The 25617-nt window shown below is 38.1% G+C and overlaps 1 protein-coding gene across 1 annotated transcript in view; it reads left to right on the top strand.

Annotated features, from left to right (window-relative positions):
* WDFY3 (WD repeat and FYVE domain containing 3) overlaps positions 1-25617 on the top strand; it is a 152634-nt gene that overhangs the window by 51514 nt on the left and 75503 nt on the right. Inside the window, exons 3-10 of the mRNA XM_057369192.1 lie at positions 5540-5663; positions 13159-13268; positions 14291-14452; positions 15529-15721; positions 18103-18289; positions 21002-21168; positions 23695-24162; positions 25483-25581. Coding sequence (XP_057225175.1) covers positions 5540-5663; positions 13159-13268; positions 14291-14452; positions 15529-15721; positions 18103-18289; positions 21002-21168; positions 23695-24162; positions 25483-25581 — 1510 coding nt within the window. The remainder of the gene's footprint in view (positions 1-5539; positions 5664-13158; positions 13269-14290; positions 14453-15528; positions 15722-18102; positions 18290-21001; positions 21169-23694; positions 24163-25482; positions 25582-25617) is intronic.

Raw genomic sequence — 25617 nt, 5'->3', positions numbered from 1 at the left:
GTCTTGTATCACTCAACTACACTGCCAGGGTATTGTGAATAACAATTCTGATGGTTGTTTTAGGGTCTTGAAAGAGCAGCATGTACAGATCTAGCTTTCTTTTTTTTTTTCTCTGCTGTGACCTAAAGTCTTATTCTGGAAGTTCTTCTTGAATGATSGATTTGTGCTTGTATATGCTACCACAAAAAACTGGAATAGTCCAAAACCTAAAATGATTAGTTAGATTAGATTAGTTTAGTTTAAAGTATGGTTTATGAAGGTCTTAGAGTCTGAACTACTTGCATGCTTGTACTGATTTTGGTTGAGATAGAGTTAGTTTTCTTTATAGCAGCTACTGTGGGCTATGTTTTGGATTTGTGTTGGAAATAATGTTGATAAGAAGGGAGTAACATTTTAGTTACTCCTGAGCAGTGCTTACCCAGAGCCAAAGTCTTTCTGCTCCTCACCCCACCCCACCAGTGAAGAGGCTGGGAGTGCATATGGAACTGGGAGGAGGCACASTGGAGGAGACCCCAGCTGACCCACTGGGTATCCTATACATATGGTGTGARGCTCGGCAAATAAAAAGGGGAAGAAGGAGAAGGACGTGGGGAGATGTTCAAAGTGATTTGTCTTCCCAAGTCACTGTTCTGCATGATGGAGCCCTGCTCTCCTGGAGAAGGCTGAGCACCTGCCTGTCCAAGGGAAGCAGGGAGTGAATTCTATTYTTCGCTTTGCTTGCTTGCGTGGTATTTGCTTTTCCTGTTAATCTGTCTTTATCTCAACCCATGAATTTTCTAGCTTCTACCCTGCTGTTTCTCTGCCCTATTCCACCTGAGAGCAATGAGCAGTTATGATGCTTAACTGCCAGTTGGGGTTAAACTACAACAATCTTATGTAGAAAAATTAATCCTAGTCAAAACATAGTATTAATAGGATTTTCAGTCCACGAGCTAGTATGCTTTAGTGGATGGATCACTCAAATGCTATTCTGTTGCCCTAGGTATTATTTCTACTGGTAACCTGTTGTGTGAGTTTGAGAGAAGTAAGCTCAGTTCATATGCCTCTTCTTTAAATTATCTGCTTAGATTATATGCCTTTTAGTTATGGACTTTCTTGATTTGTTTTTACAAATTAGCACAGTGGAATCTTAATCTTGCCTCAAGCCTGTGAAGGTTATTTTGATGCAGTTATGCTTAGAAATCTCCCTCTGCTGGTTACATGAGGCTGATGCTTCTGGAAARTAGAATGCCCCCACTTGAGCTTCTTCAGCACTTAACTCTGATCTGCAGGTGGAGAAGAATTTTTTCTTAGCCTTTGTGGTAACTACTGGCAGTAGCAGTGTATCGTGTATCTGCAGAAATTGCAGTTGGTGATATTACTGAGTTTAAGTAAAACTAGTGTGGCAATGAATGTACAGCAGTCTAAGTAAAGACTTTGATTAGACTTCKGAAATTAAAACCAGCAGTTAAGTTTTAATTTCTCCATTGTTTCTGCCTTTTCTGTTATATTGTTTTCTTTCTTAATACACTTCTTCTCCCTCTGCTTTTATGCCTCTTGCTGGCCTTGTCCTAGTTCTCAGCCATTCCTCTGGACTCTGCTGAAGCTTAGTTGAAGTTACTTCATGTCTTTGCACCACTTGTTCCCAGTCTCCTTCRTTCATCTCATGTATTACAGCATTCTGAAAACCAAATCAGTAGTCCCAACTTTTCTTTTTATTTCATCAAAATCACTTCTTCACTAAGTAGTCTTACTAGATTCTCRTTAGTCTCAGTTAGATTCTTGAAAAGATTGATGGTTTCTGTGATTGCTATCTGTGAACACATCTTGGCTACTCTTTCTCCTGGTTTTTCCCTTGTTTATAGTACYTTTTCCTTCCCCAGGTTCCCCATGTCTCTTTTCTGTTCTTTACAGAATACATCGTTTCATTTATGTGCTCTGTTCTCTTGAGTCCTAGAGACTCTTTTGTACCCTTCTTTACTAAAGTGAGCGTCATGCTGAATGCACGTTCTTACATGTTTGCCAGATGTTTTGTTGTTCAGTCCTATTTCTGGTTGTTTTCTTCCTCTTTCCTCTTTTTTGCCCYCCTCAGTTTCCTTGTTTGGTTTTTACATCACTATCCTCAACCATATCTAGTTTTATATCTTCTGGAATGTCAACTGTTGATGGTTCAGCTTGTTTCAGAACAATCCTGCTAGCTTAGTAACTCTGCAGGTCACAGCAAGACAAGCTCTGATTGGAATTAAAAACAGCACGAGAAAACAATCTCATTTTCTAAAGAGTTTTGGAAGAGATTTGCAGTGGCAGATATGGTAAATCTTGGTTCACTCTCAAATTCTGATGTGACTGTTATCTGAGAAGGGATGCTTTTACTGTCAGGAATCACTAAAACATTATTAGAAATTCCTTTCTAAAATTTTTCTTGTTTCTCGAACATAATCCTTAGCTGCAGATGTTTGAAGAGATCAGTTAATAACTTCATTCAAATTCAGACTTGGAATCCATCCATCAGTTACTTTGCATCCATCAGTTACTTTGCTATCTTAATTCTGTTGAAGATTTTTAAGTGTGATTGAGTACTTTTTCTGTTACTGCCTTAAGCAAAGATTATGATGGTGTATCATAAAAGCGTTATCTGTTACGAGATTTGGATATCTGTGTTAGGAGGAGAAACTCCAAGTAAATTGTRGAGCTCAGATTAAAACTTCTGTGCTATGCCTTGATGTGTACTCTAGAAWGTCTCTCATACCAGAGTAGTGAGCTGTCGGAAGTGGATGCTGCATGAGTTTTTCTGTAATCTCTGTGTGTGTGTGCGCGCACACAAAATGCAGTTCTGGAGAAGTTTTATTTTTGCTGAGTGCAGAGATCGAGAATGAAGAAGGTAAATCTGCTTCCTAGAGGCATCCAAGTGGCCAGCAGCAGGCAGCCACTTAAATAACCAGTGTATCCAGGAGCTCTTCTGAGGCTTTCTTGCTTAGCCATGGGGTTGGGTTTTTCCTCTTATCAGAGGTATCTTAAGTTTTGTGTGAAATGCCGTTTCATTTCCTTTTTAGTTTTTTATTTTGAGGATTATTAATCAGTGAATTCAGCAGAGCTAAAGCATTCTAAAATGCTTTTATAGATAGAGCATGTCTCAAACGTGCTACWGATAAAACCATCTTGCTAGTTCTGGTAACAAGTGGGTTTACAGACCATTTATTTWTCTTCATTGTTCAGGGAGGCTTATGAAATGATGAATCACATAGTAATGAAAAGAAAAATTGGTGCATAATTAACAAAAGCTTGGCCCTGTGGAAGAGTACTGAAAAGGCTCCTTTCAGAGTTCAGTGAGTTTTTGAAGTACTGCTGTACCAACGTGGTAGGAATGGTTGTGCAGTGTGAGCAAAGTTGATGGAATGATGAAGAGRCTGCTTTTGAATAAGTGGTACATTGTTTACGTTATCTTGAAAGTGCCTTGCTTTTCCTTGTTAAAAACATGATTTATTGGTAAAATGTATTATGTCCTGTTCCTGTTTTTTGCTACCACTTTTAGTCTGAGGGTACAAAAATGCTTATTGGGTAAGGATATGTGTATTCTATGTAGTACAAACTTGGTTATGGGGAAGCTAATTAAAATGCACTTGACCTCAGTTAACCTGTTACTGTAACTCTGAGCTCTCCTCATGGCCTGAGAACTGTTGACAAACCTGGGCAAACTCAGAATAGATAACAGGGCCACTAGTTTTTCCTTTTCCCTTAGTCTGGGTGAATGAGCTTTAAACAATTAGTGATGCCAAGATGCTTATGTGCATTCTGGTCTAGATAATCTTGCTTGTGTTATATCTGAGAGTGTGCAAGCCTCAAGGCCCTCTTCCCTTCTTAYAGCCTTGTGGAYGTTAGGGGCTCTTGGGTGAATTGGGAAGCTGATGCAGRCAACTGCTAAAGGAGGTCTTGTGAAATATTTAAGGAGACCTGGATTGTTTGTACTAGGAATGTTGTGTGGTCTCTAATCCAAATGAGGCGTGTTTTCTTGGTCTACAGAAAACAGTTGTCTGCTTGTAATGTCTGGTCTCCCATTTGCTTGCTTTAATGATAATGGTCGTTGAAATTTCCAGTATGAGAAACACGCCTTTGGTTAAAACTATTTTTATTTTGAGGAAACTGAGTGTTCAATTTCAATGTTGTATTTCTGTCTCCATTTCATCATGACTTTGCAATGCAAGTAGAGAGGAAAAATATTTTTGGCTGTTTTGTGATGTGCCAGAACAACTGATACTAAGAAGTCAAACTTAGACAAAGGTTATTCTTTCTTCTGCCTTTTAAGTTTTTTTCAGTGACTTAGGTGTTCCAAAGTAAGTTGGCATCACAGTTACCTTGCATCCCGGTTTGCTGTGATCATGGATTTCACTGGATGTCCCTGGGCTTGAGAATGACCTCAGCCAAGTATGCCAGCAGCTCAGCTGTAATGGGATAACTGGGTCATCCACAGAAAGGAGACAGGGGTGAAGCAGCTGTTGAGTCCCAATCAATTCTACTCTTGTAGAACACATCCTCCTTCTGAGAGACCAATAGAACTTGTTGAACTTAAATTTTGCTAGAAAAATACTGTAATCTTTAATGCTCATCAGGGACATTCCTGAAGGTTACATAAATATCTATAAGGGAAGAAAATGTAAACAAGYAGAGGCTGTTCAGGTGTTGAGCAGGCTATTCTGTTTCTTCAGCACTGACACAAGTGATGACACCATAATTTGGATTGCGTGCTTTGTTTGCTAATGAATAYTATGGGTTTGTTGTGACTATTTTAGTGCAAGTTTTACATTGTAAGTATGAMTAAAGACTCCTTTTTGTGTGCAGTCTTGAATGAAAAGTAAATTACTGCAGCAACTAGCTAATCTATTTTGAGATAATGTGTTCCACAGCTTAGTGCAATACCACAGAGTTAACACATTTTTCCCTGTTATGTGTGGTCTAATACATTATTTAATAACAAAATCAATGCTTAATAAYGACGAATAAGTTACTAGAATTAAGTGATGATTTATGAAAAAAACCCCTGCTGTTATGTTCGGAAGGATATCAAAAGRGGAAAGTCCTTTAGATATTAGCGACATGGGGGGCTTCCTGGTTTTGTCAGTTAACTGAGGAAGGACTTAACAGGGCAATTYTAATTCCTAGTCCCTTTAAAAGATTTTGCACACATCATTCTCTTTAGGTCCAGTATATAGTAAAGGAGATGATCTTAAAAACTGTTGGAGAATTTAGTCTGGTATCTGATCTTTACCCCAGTAAGTGCAATCAGTCTTTTGGGGCTCTGTGGGGTTTTCAACTTGCAAGAAAACTTACAACTCTTTCCCCCCTCCATTCATCAGATTTTACGTCCCTGAATGATGTCTGAATTCCAGCTATGGAAATATCTTAGAACATGTGCTGTGCAAACCTGTGCAATGATGAATGCTGCAGCATGAAAAGAAAAACTTGCAATCTCCATAGGAATACTTCTTCACAAAGGAACATGGTAGTTTGTAGTGATCGTTGTAAACTGATTGATTCTAATGTATCCATTTTTCTCTTGGTTTAGGTGTTTGGAAATGCTCCTCCAAGTACAATGACAGAGAAATTTTCTGACCTCCTGCAGTTTACTACTCAAGTGTCACGGTTGATGGTGACTGAAATTCGACGGAGAGCATCGAATAARTCCACAGGTATTGCATGGGGCATAAGGGTGGGCTTTTTCACATCTGTGCATGATGGTTTTCAGATCCGTCAGAGTACCATTAACAGCAACTGTGCAAGCTCAGAAATTGAATTCTTAACAATGAAGATGTAATGTCTTTTGTTTTGTTGGACTGAGAGAGAGAGGAGGAGGAAGGGGTTAGAGGTTTCCTCTCTGGGTTGTGGAGAAAGCTGAGTTCCACAAGCTTGGCAACAGAAAGAGAGGAGTGAGCTCAGCTGCATGACCTGCTGGGAGAAGGAGGCCAGAGGAGAAGARCATGCATGTGGACAGCTGCTGTGTCTTGCCTGAGGTGCCTGTTGGTGCTGTGTTGTGTCACTTGGATATGTTAACATTCCAAAACTATGCATTTTAAATTAGCTGTTGGTCTGGAAGCTAATAAGATGTGAAAATGCAGCAATTCCCATATTAGAACCAACACTGCCAGCCCTAGAAAAACATCAGTGGACTCCTCTTTTTCTCTGGTTATTAAATGTCAGGGTGAGATTTGGTTCTGTTGACCCCTGAACATGTCAGAACCTGATCTTGTGTTGGCAGTTGCATGACTGAGGACAATGCACCAACAGGGCATGTTTCATTAGCTTTCCTCTTAGACTTCCTTTTCTGRAGAGGAGTGCTTCCAAGAATTATCAAGTCTTTGCCTACTAGATAATTTTAAGATCTGTGCTGTGTTCTCAGTTTGGATTTGGTGGTAAATGAGGACTGGAAAAGGCTGTGAAAATTATTATGCAGGAAGTCAGGAGTCACAAACTGTGCCAATTACAATATATTTCCATTTTAAGTAGAGTGACTAACAGTGAAACAGTGAAGCATTCCAGATGGCTAAACAGATATCATAGACAAAACCTGTTTTCTATGGGTAAACAGGCACAAAACGTCTTTTCTTTGGGTATTTAGGGGAAATAAATGTCCAACAGCCGTGYTGGCAGAACGGTGGTGTTCGCWTGACCTTTTTTCCTGGCGAACATCWGTTRTGCCTGCTACTCAGTTGGATTCTGCTAGGAATAACCATTTTTGTGTGTTTATTACTTCAGCCATCCCTCTGCTTGTTGCTCCAAGATAACCCAGTTCTCAAAAAAGCAGAAGTCAGAGGTAGATTKTTGCTGATGGTGGTGGTTTGTGGTTTTATTTTGTGTTTTCCACCCCTCTTGAAACTTGACTGTGAWGATTAAAAAGACAGTTTGGTGCTCTTCTAAGCTTGAATGTAATGAGTATTAATGTTTCTGTAAGAACAGAAAGAAGTCATTTTTCCTCTGTTATCAGGATTGCTGTTACTCTGGTCAGTGAACTCTTTTTAGACCTCAAGAAAGCCTGGATCCATGTTCTGCAATTGCATTGGGACTTTTGGTGGAACCAGGGAGTTGCAGTTTCCTCTCCAGAAATAACCAATTAACAACTTCTTAAAACTCAGTTGGTAGACTTCTGTGTTGAACTGATTAGAACTACATACACACTTCCTATGATGCTGACTGAAAAAAATAGAAATTGTTTTTTTGGAATGTATTTGATGTTAAAGACATACTRTTGTGTCTGTGGATTGTGAAGATTCTTGCATAATTTTTGTTTTTTAAAATTGTGGGTTTTTTTTTATCTCGAACAAGAAGATATAACATATCTTAATACCTGTTGACAGGTAATTATATCTCCTGACATGTTTTTAAAAGTAAAAAACTTCAGTAACAACAACATGCAGGAGTGTCTGGTAGTATATGAGTGCAAATTCCTGATGGTGTGAAGTGCTTCTTTTAAGTCAACAAAATTGCTAAGCCCGTTTTAGAAACAAGCTTTCCATACAAGCATAATCAAAAGTCAACTTTCAGTAATTAATGACAGGGAAGAAATTTTGCAAGAACTTGATTTGTATAAATGTGTTGGCAGTATTTTACAGAGGGGAAYGTTGTGTGGTTAAATCTTGCCTATCAGTATGTCGTGGTTGGTTTTTTTTTTCCTTTGCTTTTTCTTTTTTTTTTTCCTACTCTATCTGATAATGGAACACAGGGCAATTATTTTCATCAGGCCTTTGAATATTTATGCTAATAGCTGTGTGAGTAATGCCTGCCATGGTGGAGGCATATCTCAGTTATTCTTGGCAGGCTGTAGTAGTTTTCTCAGAACAATGTTTTGTGATTCAGGAGTAACTGTGCCAGCACACTGTCTTAAGCAGTCTCTGAACATTGCATTGTAGTTGTGTGTTCAGCTACAGTTTCAACTGCCTTATTTCTCTGGCAGGGATRTAATCTTGGAGTAAGAAAAATGAAGCAATTAAATCTGAGTTAAATTATCTTGCAGGTTTCAGACTTTGCTGTAAAACAGTGATGATTTTCAGGTGATTGCAATAACTTATTTATGAGATGTAGTGAATGGTTTCCCTTGCCCTGGGGTATCTCATCTGTTTCAGAAGATTGTGGGGTCATGGGTGAGATAACTCTATATACTTGAGATTTTTAACTGCCACACATTTTCCACAAAGAAGTCCAATTTTGTGTCTGAATTGATCAAAAAGTTGTGATCGTGCTATGTAAAATATATGTTCAAATGTTTACYCCTAGTGTAGTCTAAGTTCTTAAATAAACCTTTCTTTTGAAATAAGTGTGTCTGGCTCAGAGCTGAAAAAGACTTCTGAAAAAACAGAGAGGGACAGCTGGAATCTTGGTAGAGTCAATGTGGCTCCTAATAGCTACTTCAGCTAGAGGGGAAGCAACACATTCATTTAATGTATTTTTCTAAAGACATGCTCTGGATGGCAGTGGGTGTTCTGTGATTTGGCAGATATTCTAACAGCATATCTTTAAAACTGCTGGGGAAAGAGTCAGAGAATATTCTGATTTGKAAGGGACGCACACAGATSATGGAGTCCAACTCTGAAGTGAATGGCCCAAACATGGGCTGATGGCACTGATAGCACCAACCTTGGTGTTWTTAGCACCAGGCTCTGACCARCACYTYTCATATTTCATCAGTTGAGGGTGTGCAAACCCGTGCTTTGGTACCTTGTAGTGATTATTCCATTTTTACTAAAATGGATTTCTAACTCAGTCCTACATTGTCTGCATCTCAATCACAGCAAATGACATCCAGTCTGCTCCCATTGTTTAATGCATAAAATTTATCCCAGGGAGATTCAGAATGATTCCCTAAGTGATGGGCAGTCCTGCAACCTGGAAAGTCATGCCCTAGTCAGAATATGAGTAAGTGGTTGTGAGGATGGGTGAAACTGTGAAGAAGGCTAGAAAACTGAACAATGAGAAAGTAAAGTGGTACATCACAGASCTGGAGCTTTTCAGCCTCCTTTCAAGGTCAAGTTCAAAAGTTTGGATGTTTGGGGTTTTTATGATTTTTTGATATGCTAGTCTGTGTACATCACTGTTTTGTGATGTACTTTTAAAGTTCAATTTAGTTGTGTATTTGTTCATTTCAGTCAATTTTTCATTTCATTTTTACAGCATTCTCTGTGTTTGTTTCAGTATTTACTATTTAATGCTAAATTTGTTTTTACTGTACTACTGGACTGTTCAGCTAATCTTTCTGACAGAAACAACAGTTTCAGTTAATGTTTATATCCTCTGAATGGTATCGTGATTTGGTCTTCTTTGTCGGGACTTATGTTTGTTTGGGTGTCAGTTTTGGTGATTTTGTTGGGGGGGGGGGGTTGGTTTGTTTGTTTAATTAGTTTGTGGGGTTTTTTGGGGGGTAGGGATTCTAACCCCTGGTTTCTTTTTTTTCCTCTTAATTTCGCGGATTTACTCAAACTGTTTCACCACTGAAAATGCTTTGAACCTCTTTAGGCATTTCTCTAACAGATCTGCTGAAAGACTACCATGATCTCACTTTCAAACCCATTTGGGAGATCAAATTGATAAATATTTTTTACCCATTATAGAAAACCACATCAGTAGTTTGTGTTTGGACTCTGACAATGCTTGCCTTTATTCTTTTTAAAGTTCCATTGATTTGCAAATTCTGTTTTTATTGTTCATTTTTTTGTGCTTTATCTCTTACCACATCGGCAGAACTAATTTTATCTTTGTCCTTAATCCACAAAAGTTAGTATAATTTATTTAGGTGCATCTTGCCTTTGGATGTATTACATATGATAGTTGAAGGAATCTTCTTATCTTCTACTACTAAAGCTGCCTTTTGGGGTCCTCCCATAATGAAGTCTGAAGTTTTGATGATAGTGAGGATCTTTATCAATAAAATAAGTGCAATTAGGGGCTGCTTTCAGACTTTTYTTGGGTATATTAACTTTACTTCTGCTGAGAAGAGACACTGTTGGAAATTATTTCACATGCTGTGATTACACATCTTGTTTTTTTCAGTACATATGTATGTTTTTCTTGTTCTGTGTGTGACTTTGCTTTTCAAGGTGATTCTGGTTTGTGTTTATTGAAATTGATCTGAAAGAGAAAAAAAAGTGTCCTGTAAGCTACTACTCATCAGGAGTCAGTTCTGATCAACAACTGCTATAGCTTACTACTTTTGGATAGCTKTATTTACTTTTGATGCTTTCTACCAGATCTTATGCAAGGCAAGTGAAGGGCAATATAGAGCCTTTCCRAGAGATCCTAGAAAGCCTTTTCAAGTTCTTTTATCATCTGAGCTAGTGAAGCTAAATGCTGGCACAGTTGAGTTGTTTTATCTTTGGATGAGCAGCCCTCCATTCCTGCCACTGTGTATCTGCCATTTRTGATGACAGCCCAACACTGCTCTGGTGATGGAAGGCAGACCTTGTGCCATCACSTTTTTATTTGGGTTGATACTTCTCTCGTACTGTCTAGGTAGTTGGAATTATTTGTACCGTGTAACTCTGCCTGTGTTTGCAGACATTCCCCACAAGAAGCAGTTGAGACTTCTCAGTCAGAAAAGGGATCCCTGATGTAAGCTTCACCACCCCYCAACACACCCACCCATATCTTTTACTCCACCTCCCCTTTCACTTGTGCTACATCCACGGGTATTTTTTTCACTAACATTCCATTCTAGAATAAGAATAAACTATGAAAAAGTCTGATAACACTTACTATATGCTGTTTATGGTTCTAGATCATCTAAGTAAAAGCTTAATGTACTAAATTTGCCCTCAGTGCTGTTGCTGTAGGCAACAACATTGTTTGTAGTGCTTGTAGCACTGATTTTTGCTCCCCATCTGAATGAATCGAATCCCATTGCTTGCTTCCTGGTGATTTTCTGAAGTCCAGGATGAAATGCATCTCTTACACATGGAACAAATTTTGGTGTTTTTTTCTACCAAGCCTCTAYCCCAAATATCAGCATGAATCGGTGCTGAAAAATCTGACTCTCGTGTATTAACCATGTAACCACATAATCGTGGTCATACTTAYGTATGCACAGTTGTCACAATAGGTATGTTTGCATATTATTTTATAGATTTTTCTCTTTGGTTTTTTGTTGTTTCCACTAGCTAGCATATACCAATCCTGGATTGGTTTTCTTCCGCAGCAGAAGTTGAAGGGCAGTGGACACCTGAGTGGGGCACATAGAGGATGTTACATTAAATGATGACTTGGGCATTTCAAAACCAAGGGAAAGGTACAAGAAATAAATTAAGACTAATGCTGATGATAGAAGTTAATCTTAAATGATAGCACTATCTAATTTGCTCAGAGCAGATGACAAGAGAACGTCTTCCAGCACTTAAAATGCTGTCTGTGTTTTAGGTAGTGCTTAATTAAGAGTGACAGTTTTGAAGCTACTATTTATAGTGTTCAACTGCTATACCAGGATGCCAGCAGCATGACAACTTTTTCAGAAGCATGGACTTAACCCCTGAGTCTCACTTTCAGAGATGATTAAATGAGCCCCTGTTCCACAGAGCTTTGGAGACTGTGCCCAAAGGAGGCTGCTGTGCACACCCAGTGTGGTACCAGAGATTGATTGCYCAGCTCTGTGTGTGGTGGGATAGAAGGAAAACAGGCCTTCAAAATCACACCTCATCCTGGGCTGGTGGGGCACTGTCACTGTAGAAGCARTGCATGCTTTAGGTGTGCTTGGCTCTCAGAATTGAGGAAAAATGGCTTTTGTCAGGACTTCCAGCATTTTGCATGTGCCTTTTRGTGTAGGAAATGCAACTGCACTGCTAGTTTTGGGAGACAAAGTGCCCCCCAGGTACTTCATCATGCTGGGAAATTGGTACTTGTCTGTGTTTGTGTTTTATAAATTGCCTTACCTTTCACCTTGGTATCTCAAGCTTTRGTTTTTCTCAGTCTAATGTAGGGAAGTGGTAGGGGCTTCTCCTTACCTTAGTGTTAGAATTGGAAAAGCCAGTGGTTTGTGCAAAAGTCTGTTACGGGAATAAGTCTGCGAGACAAAAACATTATAGAGGAGCCATTGCACAAACAAACCAAACAAATCTGCACAGCTTACAATGTGGTGCCTCAGAAAATTGTCTGCTCAATGTAGTCTATGGTRCAAGTTTGGTAAGTACTTTGCCATATGAAATGTGCTGTCTCTCAAGTAAACTTCTTCCTAGGTATGTGCTGGGGAATCTTAAGAGGAGATAAAACAAACAAGCCAATATTAAAATTGGATTTTTTTTTTCACTTGCAGCTTTATTCCTTGATTAGTAATTCCTTTGTAATTTCTTTTTCATGTGATATTATTCACCTTCCTTTTCTGTCCTAGTTGACACTAAAAGCRCCAGAGATGATTGATACACAGTTATTAATGAAAAATGGGTTTAGATTCCTCTTAAAGATAATGGGCAGACATCACAACTGGCATTATGGACTTTTTACATAAGTGTGTATTCAGGCAGCGGTAAAATAGGATTGCACTTTCTCTTGATTTATTTATTGAGGCTGATAACTTGTTTACTAGGCTGAGTATTTGTCTTTGGCTCTTACTGATATGGAATAGCATCCAGAAGTGGGTCTCAATCATTGGAACTATCCATAAGCTGTTAATGTTTTCATTCTCAAAAAAATGTCAGATGGGGATGTGGTAATTGCTGATCGTAGTCTTAATGTTACTTTTTTCCTGKTTTTTATTCCTTTCATCTTTCAGCACCTCTACTTCCCTACAATCTTTTCCCATTATCCTCAATATTGTTGTTTCCGTCMAGTGCTTTTGTTCAGAAATTTCAACTGTTTCCAAAGAGGCTGCTAAATGATGGTGACTTCATGTCTTTGGAAAAAGTATATTGTATTTGATAAAGCAAAAATAGTCAAACAGAAGTCACTGCAGGTTACTGAAATCTGTCTCCTGGTCAAAGGTTGATGCGTGACCAAAGAATGTGCTTTTTGCAGCCTTGCCAGTGTCAAAACCAAGAGTGTGTAAGATTGGAATAGTGTCTGGAAAGTGCAGGCCTAAGCCTAGTCCTTTTTTCAACRAGTGCTGTAAAGGTGAATTTCTGCTCAGTGCTTGAGGCTGCTGAGAGGATGTGTTCACTTCTGCAGACTGCCAGATTGAATTCTTACCTTTTTTTTCCTTTTTACTGCCCCCTACAGAGGCTGCAAGTCGTGCTATAGTCCAGTTTCTGGAGGTCAATCAAAGTGAAGAAGCAAGTAGGGGTTGGATGCTGCTCACCACAATCAATTTACTAGCTTCATCAGGACAGGTTAGTCTGAAACAGCAAARCTAAAAATAAATTATGGGGTGGAAGAGACAAAACCAATAATTAAATTAACTGCATGAACGCTCACTTAAAGATGTAACTATATTCTGCATTTCTGTGTTAAAATTCTCTTTCTTTTATATTGCCATAAGATTTCTGCTTTAGCTCCTTGTGGTTTCAGTTCCCCTCCAAGAAAAAAATCGTTTTGAGACTTTAATTTATAATGTTCTTTTGAATTATGTATGCAACTTTTATTGCTGCCCAAAGGCTTCTCTTGCATATTGCTGCTCAGTGCCCCATGAGATGCATGGCACATACAGAACCTAAATAGTTCAGGCTTTGAACTCTGGACACCTCGCTGGGGGAGGGCCAGGGCAGTTGCAAAAAGCAAGGCCAGGAGCAGTAATGAGKGGGTGGCAGTGAATCATTGCTGCCCTCCATCAGAGAGCTGTCTCTGGCAGTATACTGGGCAGCTGTGTGGTTTGTTACTTCTGCTCTAATCTGCCTTCGTAATTCAGCGCATCATCATATCTGTGTTTCAATATCTCATCARCCTCCACTCCAATTTGTTCTTCCCACTGATGTTTTCATATTTCCTACTACCTTGCTTCTTACTGCTGCTTACACCTTCTTGCCAAGTGAGAGCATAAATTGAATAGTTCTCCTCCCATCCCCATTTCTGCTGCTACAAAGAATTGATATCTGATGAGGGCTTTGCTGAAGGTCTTGTAATTAACTTGTTGACTTCTTTTGGCAGAGACAGACAGGTTTTGTTTCTGCCCTGTGCAATGACTGCTCTGAACTTATGGCTATGAGATGCTGTTGTCATGTAAATAAATCATCCTGTTTTTAAAATTACTGAGTAGGCACTCAAGAATAAGTGGTGAATCTGTACTGCTCTGTGGACACCTCACAAGAGGTGTGAGAAAGAAAAACCAGCATTTTAATCTGCTGCATTATTGTCGATGTTTTGAATGTATAATATGCTGAACTGGTATTTTTTGCTGTGTTTTCTTCTTTCTTAGAAAACTGTGGACTGCATGACTACAATGTCAGTGCCTTCCACACTTGTTAAATGTCTATATCTGTTTTTTGACCTTCCACACGTGCCTGAGGTAGTTGGAGGAGCACAGAATGAACTACCTCTCGCAGAGCGCCGAGCGCTACTACAGAAAGTCTTTGTACAGGTGAGAAAGGTTAAATGGCTCAAGGAATTTGCTAGAGGAATGTAAGTAATTTATGTGAGCAAAGTCTAGAAACTTCTCACTTGAGCCAAGTTTTACTTTTCCTTGATTCTTCAGGAACTGGTAGCTAAGAGGGAGGTGAATTTTCCTACATGCACAGTTGAGGTTAAATTTCACTTCTCCTGTAGTTTGTCTTTGGCWAATACCTCCTCTGCCAGAAATACATGCAGCTCTTCTCCACAGATGCTTAAAAGGAGTAACATGTGGACTATGATTCTGTTTTCATCTAACTGGTTCTATTTGGTATCTTTGGCTATTACTGGTTGAAATAGACATAGTAAAAAACATTAGTATAGATAATAAAGTGGTGCTCTCAAATGAACTGACTGGAATGGGTGAGGTTRCAGACCTTCCTCTCCAGTTGCAGACAGCCTTTCTCCAGTTTTCTGAGGGGGAGCCTGAGTTTTTCCTGCACAAGATAAAAAACAGAGATGTCTTCAAAATATGCAGAAAAGGGAGCATGATGTAGCTTCACTTRTGTGCATTTTGTCATGGTTATTGTAATTAGGAAATTCAGATCCATGTGCCATTTATTCAGGTAGGTCTGCAGTTTTGCTGTGGCCTTTCCTGACAAACTTAATTTAATCAAGATGTCATGGATGCTGCTCTGCCAACAACCCATCAATAGCCTTCTTCCTGCATTAGGAAGGGATAAAGCAGTTTGCCTCACAGAGCTTCTGCCCTGCTGCAGAATTTAGACCTGTAAATTAGGCAACTGGCAGCTTCTACAAGAATGGAATATCCTTGTATCCATGCAAAAATGCTGTGTCAGACTAAGAGATTTAAACTCTGCTTCCAGTCTTCTGGTAAGCATTTTAAACTGAGCTGGGACTTGAAATAACCATGTGTCATATAACCTTGTCTTGTATTCAAAGTACAGAAAACACCAAGGGAAAACAGCACATTACATTTTTTAATGTGTTTGTTAAATGGAAGAGTGTTTTGCCTTTTACCAAGTCTAGGCAAAATAGCAGTGATGAGGGTATTAATGCTGGTTGTTTAATGACTTCCTATTTCAGATCCTAGTAAAATTGTGCAGTTTTGTGTCCCCGGCAGAAGAGCTGGCTCAGAAGGATGATCTTCAGCTTCTATTCAGTGCAATAACCTCATGGTGCCCTCCCTATAATCTGCCTTGGAGGAAGAGTGCAGGAGAAGTACTAATGACCATATCTCGTCATGGCCTTAGTGTCAATGTAGTGAAATACATTCATGGTATGTCTCTTTCTTCAGTATTATTTATTGGAATTTTTTCCTGCTGATCTTCTTTCATAGTTTTCTTATTTGGGAAATAGSTGTGACAATAACATGGAAGCTTCCAGCTTTTGGTTTGGACATGTGTGTATTTACATACAGATAGAATTTCAAAGCCCTGGTGTAGTGAGAGAGGTGATTTTTGCTGAGTCTGTCTTGTTCACATTTCAATTTAACCTGAGAGGATAGAGTTTACCCTCATCTTTTGGTGTAGAGTTCATGATGAGGAAACGGAAAGGCTTTCAGTAACTTTAGTAACTGTCTGTATTGAAAAATACTCTCAGTGAAGATGTATTAATTCTTAACAGCCAGCTGTCTTCCTGTGGTCAGCCCAGCTTCTCCAACCCAAGGATGTCRTTCTTAGGGCCTGGCCCATTTGAGGCTCCGTGCTTGGCTGAGAACAACACCTGTGCTGGATGGGTTTGCAGCCCCTGTGTTCTTCCTGTTCTCTCACTGGATTGCTGACACCTCAGCCAGCCTGTATTTCTTCTGCCAGGCCCTTGTCTTCCCCACATTGCCTTACAGATTGCAGGTTTTGTGCATCCTGAAGGCTAAATGAAAATTATCTCATGGGTTTAATCCAGCCTACAAGTCACCAAATGAATGAAGCATCCAGAATCATTCCATTTTTAAGACAAATAGATCCTGCCTGTTGCTGGCATGGAAACTGTAGTATACAGGGACATTTCTGTAGCTGGTTACAGATTTTGGTAGCTAATAAAAGTAATAGTTTAATCATGATGTATCTTTGCAAGGAGCTGGTAAAGCAACTTGCAGATGAAAACCAGTGTTGTAGAGGTTACCAGCTGCCTGGAAGCAGCTTTGCATACAAATTATTCTTGTTGCATTAATTCCAAACTACATGGGTGTTAGGGTACGTAGAACTTGAAGTAAGAAMTCTGGTAAAATACATTTCTAGTATTGTATTTAAGGCTTTTAGACTGTAGGACCACATAGGAAGCATTTGTAATTTATAAATTGGACAGACTGTTGGAATGAACTGACATCCTTATACATTTTAGCAATGTAYACCTACTGGAAAAAAAAAATCCCACCATTTGCTCACACCTGGGAAGCAACTAGTTCCAGAGCCATTTTGATGGTTTATTAAATGCATAATCCTGCTCCCATGTACTTCACAGAAAATTTTAGCCTGTGTTTTTTCTTGTGYTAGCAGTGTGTTTCCAGTTCAGTCAAAAAGATTTAAATCTACAGTATCACTTGAAAGCACAGCATAGTCACCACTTAGGCATTTTGAGATGGGGCTTAAAAGGTGATAGGCTTTTTGCCTGCCTTTGTTACAGCTTCTGTGGGCTTTTGATGAGTGGAGAAGGTKTATGTATGTGTGTGAAGATGTTACRAAGTGCAACAAAGAAAATAACTCGAGTTTTGACTGTCATTTGTCATATTAGAGCTTCTACTGTTGTTGTTTCTCTGTGGCTCRAGCCCACAGAGGAGTGAATCTGGCATGTGAAAAGATACTCTATGTTCTTTAAAAAGTGAAATGAAATCTYAAAAAGATAACCAATCAGCATGCCCTCTTGCTTGTTGATTAAAAAAATGAACCTGACTTAAGAGATAACATCTGTCATGAAACTCATCTTATATTCATGAAAAATTGAAGATATTTCATCATATGCAAGGGAGCATCCTTACACCATCTCATGCTTTGATGTAATCTCTGGGAAATTTTGTTATCAGTCTAGCTAGAAAGATTTGTGCTTGTGTTATGCATACTGCAAATTTAAAATAGCAAATAATTGAAGGGAGCATCTTTAAAACAGTGCAACTTAAAATCTCACTATAGATTTGAGAAAACTTTTTATTACTGACCTAATGAACTGATGGAATGTGAGAATTATGCAGGGCAAGACAAGCTCTCTCTCTTTGATGTCAGCCAATGAAATGCTAACCAGAGTAGAAATGATGTGGTGTCAAGGTTTGTATGTAGGGTTTAATAACAGTTCGAGTCAGTGCTTTGTGTAACTTCATGTTTTAAAAGAAAAATATATGGTTTAGAATTACTTACAGTTGCCATATTTGTCTTTTTATTCTGTTATCTGGTCAGACTTTTAAGGTGAAAAACAATATTTATCTAGAGTTTCCTCCTTAAAGAGTAAAGGTTATAAAAGGGAGGAGAAGGGTGACAAAAAGAGGTTAAGGTTCTGATCCAACGCCAATTGAGAATCCTTCTCATCCTCATCCTCAAGTGGTATAAAATGTTCTATGACAAGACATACTTGAATGACTTATCTTATTGCTGTTTTTCTTGTGCTAGTTGTGCATCCTGCTGTCATTAATGTCAGTAAAATCCTAAATTTCTTCACTGCAATTTTTTTCAGAAAAGGAATGTTTGTCCACGTGTGTCCAGAACATGCAGCAGTCTGATGACCTTTCTCCCCTAGAAATAGTTGAGATGTTTGCTGGACTTTCTTGTTTTCTCAAAGACTCCAGTGATGTATCGCAAACATTGTTGGATGATTTTAGGATATGGCAAGGATACAGCTTCCTCTGTGACCTCCTCATCAGGTAGGCAGAAGTGCTTGAAGAAATGGAGACAGATTACTGAGTTTTTTCCAAAAGGTTTTCTTCGTAAAGAGTAGGTGAATAGATTTAAACAAATAAGTGATTATATCTCATTATGGAATGGAGATATTAGGATCAAAACATTGAATTTTGTGCTTCTCTCTGTTTATGCAACTACATTGTTTAATATTATTTTCTTTAGTACTGGTGGATTACTAAATGTTTCCCAGTATGTAAGGAAAGCAGTTGCTTAAAAACAACTGGTACTAAATACTTAGAGCCCAGAACATAAAATTTTGGCTGCAACTAATGAATTTTGGGTTTGGCTGGAGTTTGTTTTGTTTTGTTGAAGGAGATGGTTCTGTCTAAGGAGTGGTGGGCCTGGCAGTGCTGCGTTGACGGCTGGGCTCAGTGATCTTAAAGGTCTTTTCCGACCTAAATAATTCTATGATTATATAATCATCTTGTTTTATCATGCTATCCTAATGAAAAACTACATATGTAAATATGGTGCATGTTATGAGGGAATCAATGTGTGTGTATATATATTTATTTTTATTTTTTATTAAAGGTGCTTCTAAGCTGCTAATGCATTAAAAATATGGTAGTGAACATGCCTGCGCAACCAAAACTTGGGGGTGTGATCCATGGTTTTATTTCTTTCCATGAAAGAAACTTCTTAAATTTTCTGACTGAGAAAGAAAAGAGTGTCTGTTGCATAAATTGTGTAAAATCTATGGGTAGTCTATGTTGCTTTGTTTGGACATGGAGTTCTGAAGAAGGATGCTTAGCTGTTGAAATATATCTATCATATATATATATTTATATTTCATGTTTTACAAATCCAAGACACATACTGGGAAACTATAGGTGTGCAACTTATGAAGTATATTTGGGTCAAAGATGTTTAAAATATTAATAATGAGAAATTCTAATGTTGTTATCCCCCTATTTTTGGTATTAGTGTGCTGAGTTTTGGCACCCAAATATTTGAACTAAATTTTCCACTACATTGTGTACTTCTGAGGAGGTTTTTGTTTATTTTAAATGGGTACCAAACACAGACATATGGCATGGCACTTGAAATTAAGTCACACTTAAAATTACTCATAAGTTACGTTCAGTACCAGAAAAGCTAAAGCTCCTGTTYAGGAATTTTTATTTTTCTTGTTCTATAAGTGGAGTTTTGGAGTATGTTATATTTACTAATGCATTAATTAGCAGTGTAATTCAAATGCAGTTGTTTTCCAGAAACTGCCAGCCAGTTTGGGGGAAATAATGAGGGGAACATGATGTCATGTTTCATCTTGAGATGCAAAACTGATCTTCTGTAGATCAAGTGTTTTAAAGAAATTCTCTCCTAAGCTTGCCCATGCTTTAAATCAAAGAATGAGGGATCCCTGCCAAATGCATAGGAAGACTAGGGATTTGCATGTCTCACTGAAGAAGGTGGATACCTGGGATYATCAGGTGACATCAGTAAAGGTTAATAGCATAGGAATGTGTTATTGTCACTTCTTCCTGAGGTGGTTCCTTTCAAAAAACAGTGATCGTGAATAAGTCCATGTATTGGTCAGTGATGGACCACAGTAATATATTCCTCCTGGACATGTTTTGGCTCAAACCTACTCACAAAGACTTGTTCAGGTCTGTRGCATTTCTGTGAAGATAATTGTCACTTGAGGGTACACTGGGCTTCAGGCTGCAAAGAGGAAAGGCTGTGGAGCTGGAAAAATAGAGGGATGTGTGAAGAAGGTGGCTTAGTAAGAAATTGTGGAAGATCTGTGAGGGCCAGAGGACCCAGTATGTAATTTCACTTGGATGATGTGGAAGTGGGGCAGGGCATGTGTAGGAGTAGTAGAAGGCAGTAGGTGAGCTCAGTGCTTCTGTGCTGACTGTTTGTAGGAGGTTCTTGTTTGCAGGAGCTTCCTTCCTCAGCCACGTCTGACTGAGAAGATGGAGGAATCAGAATGAGCTGCTTCTAAACGACTCCCACGATCACTTGTCAACAAGATGCAAAATAGAGCTTCCTCTSCTTGAGTGAGCAGATTGTGCTCCCCAGTTTTACTCTTGAGATCTATAGAGTTAATTAATAATTCAACATGATTTAATTTGAGGTGAAGTAGAAGGAAAATGAGGRTGGTTTTATCATTCAGAGTCAGTTTTTAGGGTTTGGTCTGATGGTGTGTTTCTGTCAGTAAACAGTGGTTGGAATGGGATGTTAACATTTCCGTTCTCTTGTGTTCAAAGAGTTGGTAGTTCTAATGAGGGTGCTCCATCCCGTGCTTCTTAAGTGCTAGGCTGCTACCAAGATACCATTGCATTATCTCAAAATAYTCACTCTCAAACTAGATGTAATCTAGCAAGTTAATTACAGATCTGTTTAATTACATACTATCCCYGTACTTTGCTATACAGTGTCTCCATGTATGTGAGAGGATTTTTAATGCAGTTTTCATGTCTCTTGGTTTTTAGCAGACTGTTGAGTTCAAGGAAAGGTGTATGAGGTAAATTCCTATGGCAAATAGCTGTTTGCTCTTGTAAGTCCAGTGTTTGACTGACTTAGTGGTATGRTGTAAACATGGAAAATACTGCAGGAATAAGGCAGTAAAGCTGCTCTCTAAATAAATAGACTAAACCAGGTCTTGTGAAGTGATTTGAGTTGAAATAAACTGTGCTTAGTGCTGCTAACTYGATCTACTGTATTTTCTTTAGATTAGAACAGGCAAAAGAAGCTGAATCTAAGGATGCTTTGAAGGACTTAGTTAATTTGATAACTTCATTAACAACATACGGTGTCAATGAATTAAAGCCAGCTGGTGTTACCACTGGGGTACCTTTCCTGCTACCTGGATTTGCAGTCCCACAGCCTGCTGGGAAGGGTGAGTCTGCTTTCTTTGTTTGCTTTTTTGGTTTTAAAAGCAAATTACAAGAAACTGAGCAGTTGTGTTTTGCACAAACCTTTTGCAGCCAAGTCGAGGCTCTTTATGTAAGATTGCGTATCAGATACTCAGTTATTTTGGTCTCAAAGATTTTATKTGAGAACCACATTTTATTTTGATTTTATTTGAGTACCCAGAGAAGAAAGCTTAAGGATTTTGTCTTTGAGGATGGGTCCAGCCTTTTCACTGCAAAGCTGACAGTTTTCTACATGGAGATTTGAAGAGATTATCTTATTGGAGAGATGCACTGATTTGATTTATGGTGTTTTAAGCTGCTCTTACTAAACTGATATGAAAGGCTGATGTGCTAGCTTGATTTTTTTTTTAATCCTCCCYCTACCACAGTGTGCTTTGTTAGCTTTTGTCAGCTTAGGCAAATGTAACTTGGGAGCTGAAATCTGTTATTTCATCACCAGGGTGATCACAGAGTGATAAAATCTGTGGTGTGCTTGAAACCACAGTCAGTTATGATTTGGAGATAAGGATGAGGAGTTGTTGGAGGAGAAAGGGTTTTATAAAAATAAACTTATCTTTCATGTTCTGTGCATAAACTTAAAATTCAGGTTAGTCTTGTATGTAACTAAGGAGTGTAGAATTTAGTAGTGACTGTGGAGCTAGTTTACTTGCACTTTGTATGAGATATAATGATGTCACTGGTGCAAGAAAAGTGTATGATAGGATTGCATTTATAGGTTTATAGACTGATGGGTTTATGCCCTAGGTTCCTTGGAAATGGCTTCCCTTCTCTGATATGGAGGKAGTTCACTGTTCATAGGAATTGTTTTCCTCTTGCATTAAATAGAGAAAGAAAGTGAACACTCAGAGTTTAATTTCTCMCTGTTTTGATAATATTAGTTTTTGTTTAGCCTAATCAGCTTTTTTGATACAATATTATGAGAGAACCACAGCCTGTTGCAAACTGCCAGGGAGTTTTTTAACTTCGTGGTATCTGTCAGGACTGTTCCTTTTTACCTGCTTTTCATCACATTGGCAAATTACCTTTTAATGAAGACTATATTCACTCATTTTCTCAATTACTTCTATTTAAATCCTTTTAGTTCTTGAGCTCTGAAGAACTGGTTAGAATTTTGTTTCTTCGGGGGTCCTCATAATAATAAAAAATAATTTATTAATATGCTTGATTGCCTGGAACAATTGTTGATCCTGAGCTAGAATATAAATAGTTTTATCTGACACTGCTRTTCTCCTGTCACATTTAATAAGCTCTAAATCCCCTCTTTTGAACATTTTTCATAGTCAAGAAAGCATGTAAAGACGTCCTTTTAGGAACAACTGAGTGTGACTTATAACTAATACTCTTTCAGATGTGAAATTGTTCCATGTTAGTTTTCRAGGGATTTTTCTCTTGCCTCTTGGAGAAATACTGGCATGGAAGGTGGTGAGGCTAGGCACAAAGATAATTGAATTTACTGTTAAATTGGACAACATAGTTTATAAAACTGAAGGGAGTAGTGTCCTATAGGAAATATGTAATATGTAATAAATTAAGAATTTTTTGTTTATGAAAGAGTTTTCAAATCAGGCTAACAGTTTGCATATAAMTTTTTTGAAAATAAGATTTTATTGKTAAAGCAYCCTAAATGCTTTGTTTAGAATGTCTTCAAGGGTCTCACTCTTGATTTTTTATTTTGTTAAAACTAYTTTTTACCATCAGTTGTTTTCTGTATCATGGGATCTGTCCACTGTGGCTAGTACTATTCCACAGAAGTTAAAAAAATTGTCTTTTAGGCATCTTTTGAGTAGAATAAGAGTAAYATCTGCCCATAGAAAATTTTGGGGAGCACTCATAAATGATGCATTCTTTGGCTTAATGAATGAGATTTTAATCAACTTGAAGGTATTTACAAGAAGAGATGTGACTGAGCTTWAAAGATGTGAGATGTTTGTGTGCTAATATTAGAGCTACGTTATGCTTTACAACTCTTTCCCTGTGCTTTACATCCTTAATTGTTCATGGTGCTGGACCCTGCCAAAGCTTTTTTATTCTCAGCTGCCAGGGTTACATTCTGTATTATGGAATACAGAACATGTCACTGTTGCTATAAGGAGTTCTCTTGTAGGCGCTTGATGATGGGCAGGTTTTGTTTTTTCTCTAGGACTGTATCCCTTGTACATTTTAACACTAAGTCATTGTACTTATCTATTTTAAAGAAATTATCTTTGATTTAGCTGCTTACATAAACTCTAAGTATCAAAAATGAAGATGCCATATTAAAGAACAGTATAGAATTTGCAATGTAAGTGCTCATGCAGAGGCTTTGTTGAAGTCAGTTATAATGTTTTTTTTTAAGTGCTACATTTTTATAAATGTGGCATTGAACACTGTTATTTTATTCCCATGTATAAAAATGCATGGATCATTATTAATAAGTGCACTCATTGTTTGTGATGATTAAGCATTTTCTCTTTCCTTTTTCCTCCCATCCCACTTGTCTCCTKATTTAGGTCATAGTGTGAGGAATATTCAAGCATTTTGTGTCCTCCAGAACGCATTTTTGAGAGCAAAAACCAGCTACCTATCACAAATCATCCTTGATGCCATCACCAATATTTATATGGCGGACAATGCCAACTACTTCATTTTGGAATCGCAGCACACATTGTCTCAGTTTGCAGAGAAAATTCCTAGACTTCCAGAAGTGCAGACCAAATACTTTGAGATGATGGAACTGATTGTCTTCAGCTTGAATTACATACCCTGTAAAGAACTGATCAGTGTGAGCATCCTTTTAAAATCCAACRCTTCTTTTCAGTGTAGCATCATTGCCATGAAGACACTACTGAAGTTCACCCGTCATGACTACATCTTTAAGGATGTCTTCAGGGAAGTGGGACTTCTGGAGGTGATGGTAAATCTTCTTCATAAATATGCAGCCCTTTTGAAAGATCCCACTCAGGCACTGAATGATCAAGGTAGTGTGTCCTTTTCCATTTTTCTAATACTTGGCTTTTTTGGCTGGAAATTATGGAGTCTAGTATTTAGGASAAATGAGAGTCTGCACGTGTACCTCAAGGGCTGAATTCTGCTGAAGACTGCTGTGCCATCTTGAAAGCTCATTGGAATTGCTTCTCTTTTAATGTCTTGTGAGAAGCTCGAGGCTAACTTTAATTAATGATGCTGTATGAATGCAAAGTAGTAGGAGCTCATATTTTCCTTTTTAAATGTTTTTTTTTTTTTATGTACTGGTTCAATATTTGTTACTGAACATGAAAAAAGTAAAGAAGCAATACATAGCATCAATATTTTTGCTAACAAAAGGTGCTTTGTACCTTCGTGTTTAGCCCCAGCTTTGAAAAAATACTAGTAAGTGCATATCTGAGCTCTTAATAGGAGTAGGTATTCAAGTATTTGCAGACTTTTTTTAATAATCTGGGTCAATAATAATTTTTCTAAGCATTAAAAAAAACGAGTTAAGCAGCACAGCTGCAAGGCCTGCAGAGCAGGCACTGCCAAGTGCCATGGGGACATGCATGCACACACAGAGAAATTTTTTTTACATTCCTTATTCAAACTGCAATTAAGCTTGTGTACATCAGTGACACTTACTTTTTAACCATATCTGCTGGATGTTTTACCTGGATCTAATTGTATGAAGTTTTGTTACTGCATGGTATCTGTAGGTTAGAGTTAGAAAGCTTTGTTGCTGGCAAGTTTGTTGCAAAATGCATCAGTTCTCATGTTCCTGTAAATAAATGGATGAATCTGTCATCTAATTAGGATGCTACCTGGGTGTGCATCCTTGTGTTGGGGTTTAGTTTTTACTAGAGTAATTTAAAATAACCAAAACTCTGCTTTTTTTTTCTGGAGGAGTACTCTGTGTGTGTTATGCTACTTGCAGTGTTGGTCTCCTACACTTGTTGTTACCAGCATATTTGCCGTAATTATGTGAGTCTAGTTTTGTTGGTTTTGTGTGGAATTTCTCTTTTCAAGACTGAAAACTGAACAACAGATGAAGTTAATCTTCAACTATGGTATAGTTTTGTGGCGTGAAGAAACAAAAGCTGCTCAAAAACTTCTCTTTAAATTCTTGTCTTCATAAAATTATGTTTTCATAGTTAAACTTCCCCAGGAATGCGTGTGTAGACTAAATCTCAACTTGCTTTGGAAAATGGTTGGGCTGCATGCTCTCTGGGGAAGAAAAGAAAATAAAAAGTGTTGGTAGAAAGTATCAAGAAGCATCTTKGAAAAGAGTAATATTTTATATAACTTTCGCTTCTGACATTTTTTTGTAGTGGATTCAAGAAACAGTTCATTTGAGGACCAAAAGCAGCTGGCTTTATTGGTTATGGAGACCTTGACAGTACTACTACAAGGATCAAACACAAATGCAGGTAAGTAGAGAGATGGTTGTCAAAATATATATAAAA

This window comes from Malurus melanocephalus, unplaced genomic scaffold (assembly GCF_030028575.1).
Source record: "Malurus melanocephalus ecotype Western Australia unplaced genomic scaffold, MMel_1.1 scaffold_105, whole genome shotgun sequence".
In the NCBI taxonomy this organism is placed as follows: domain Eukaryota; kingdom Metazoa; phylum Chordata; class Aves; order Passeriformes; family Maluridae; genus Malurus; species Malurus melanocephalus.
The sequence above is the reverse complement of the archived record's forward strand: the minus strand, read 5'-3'. Positions and strand labels throughout refer to the sequence as shown.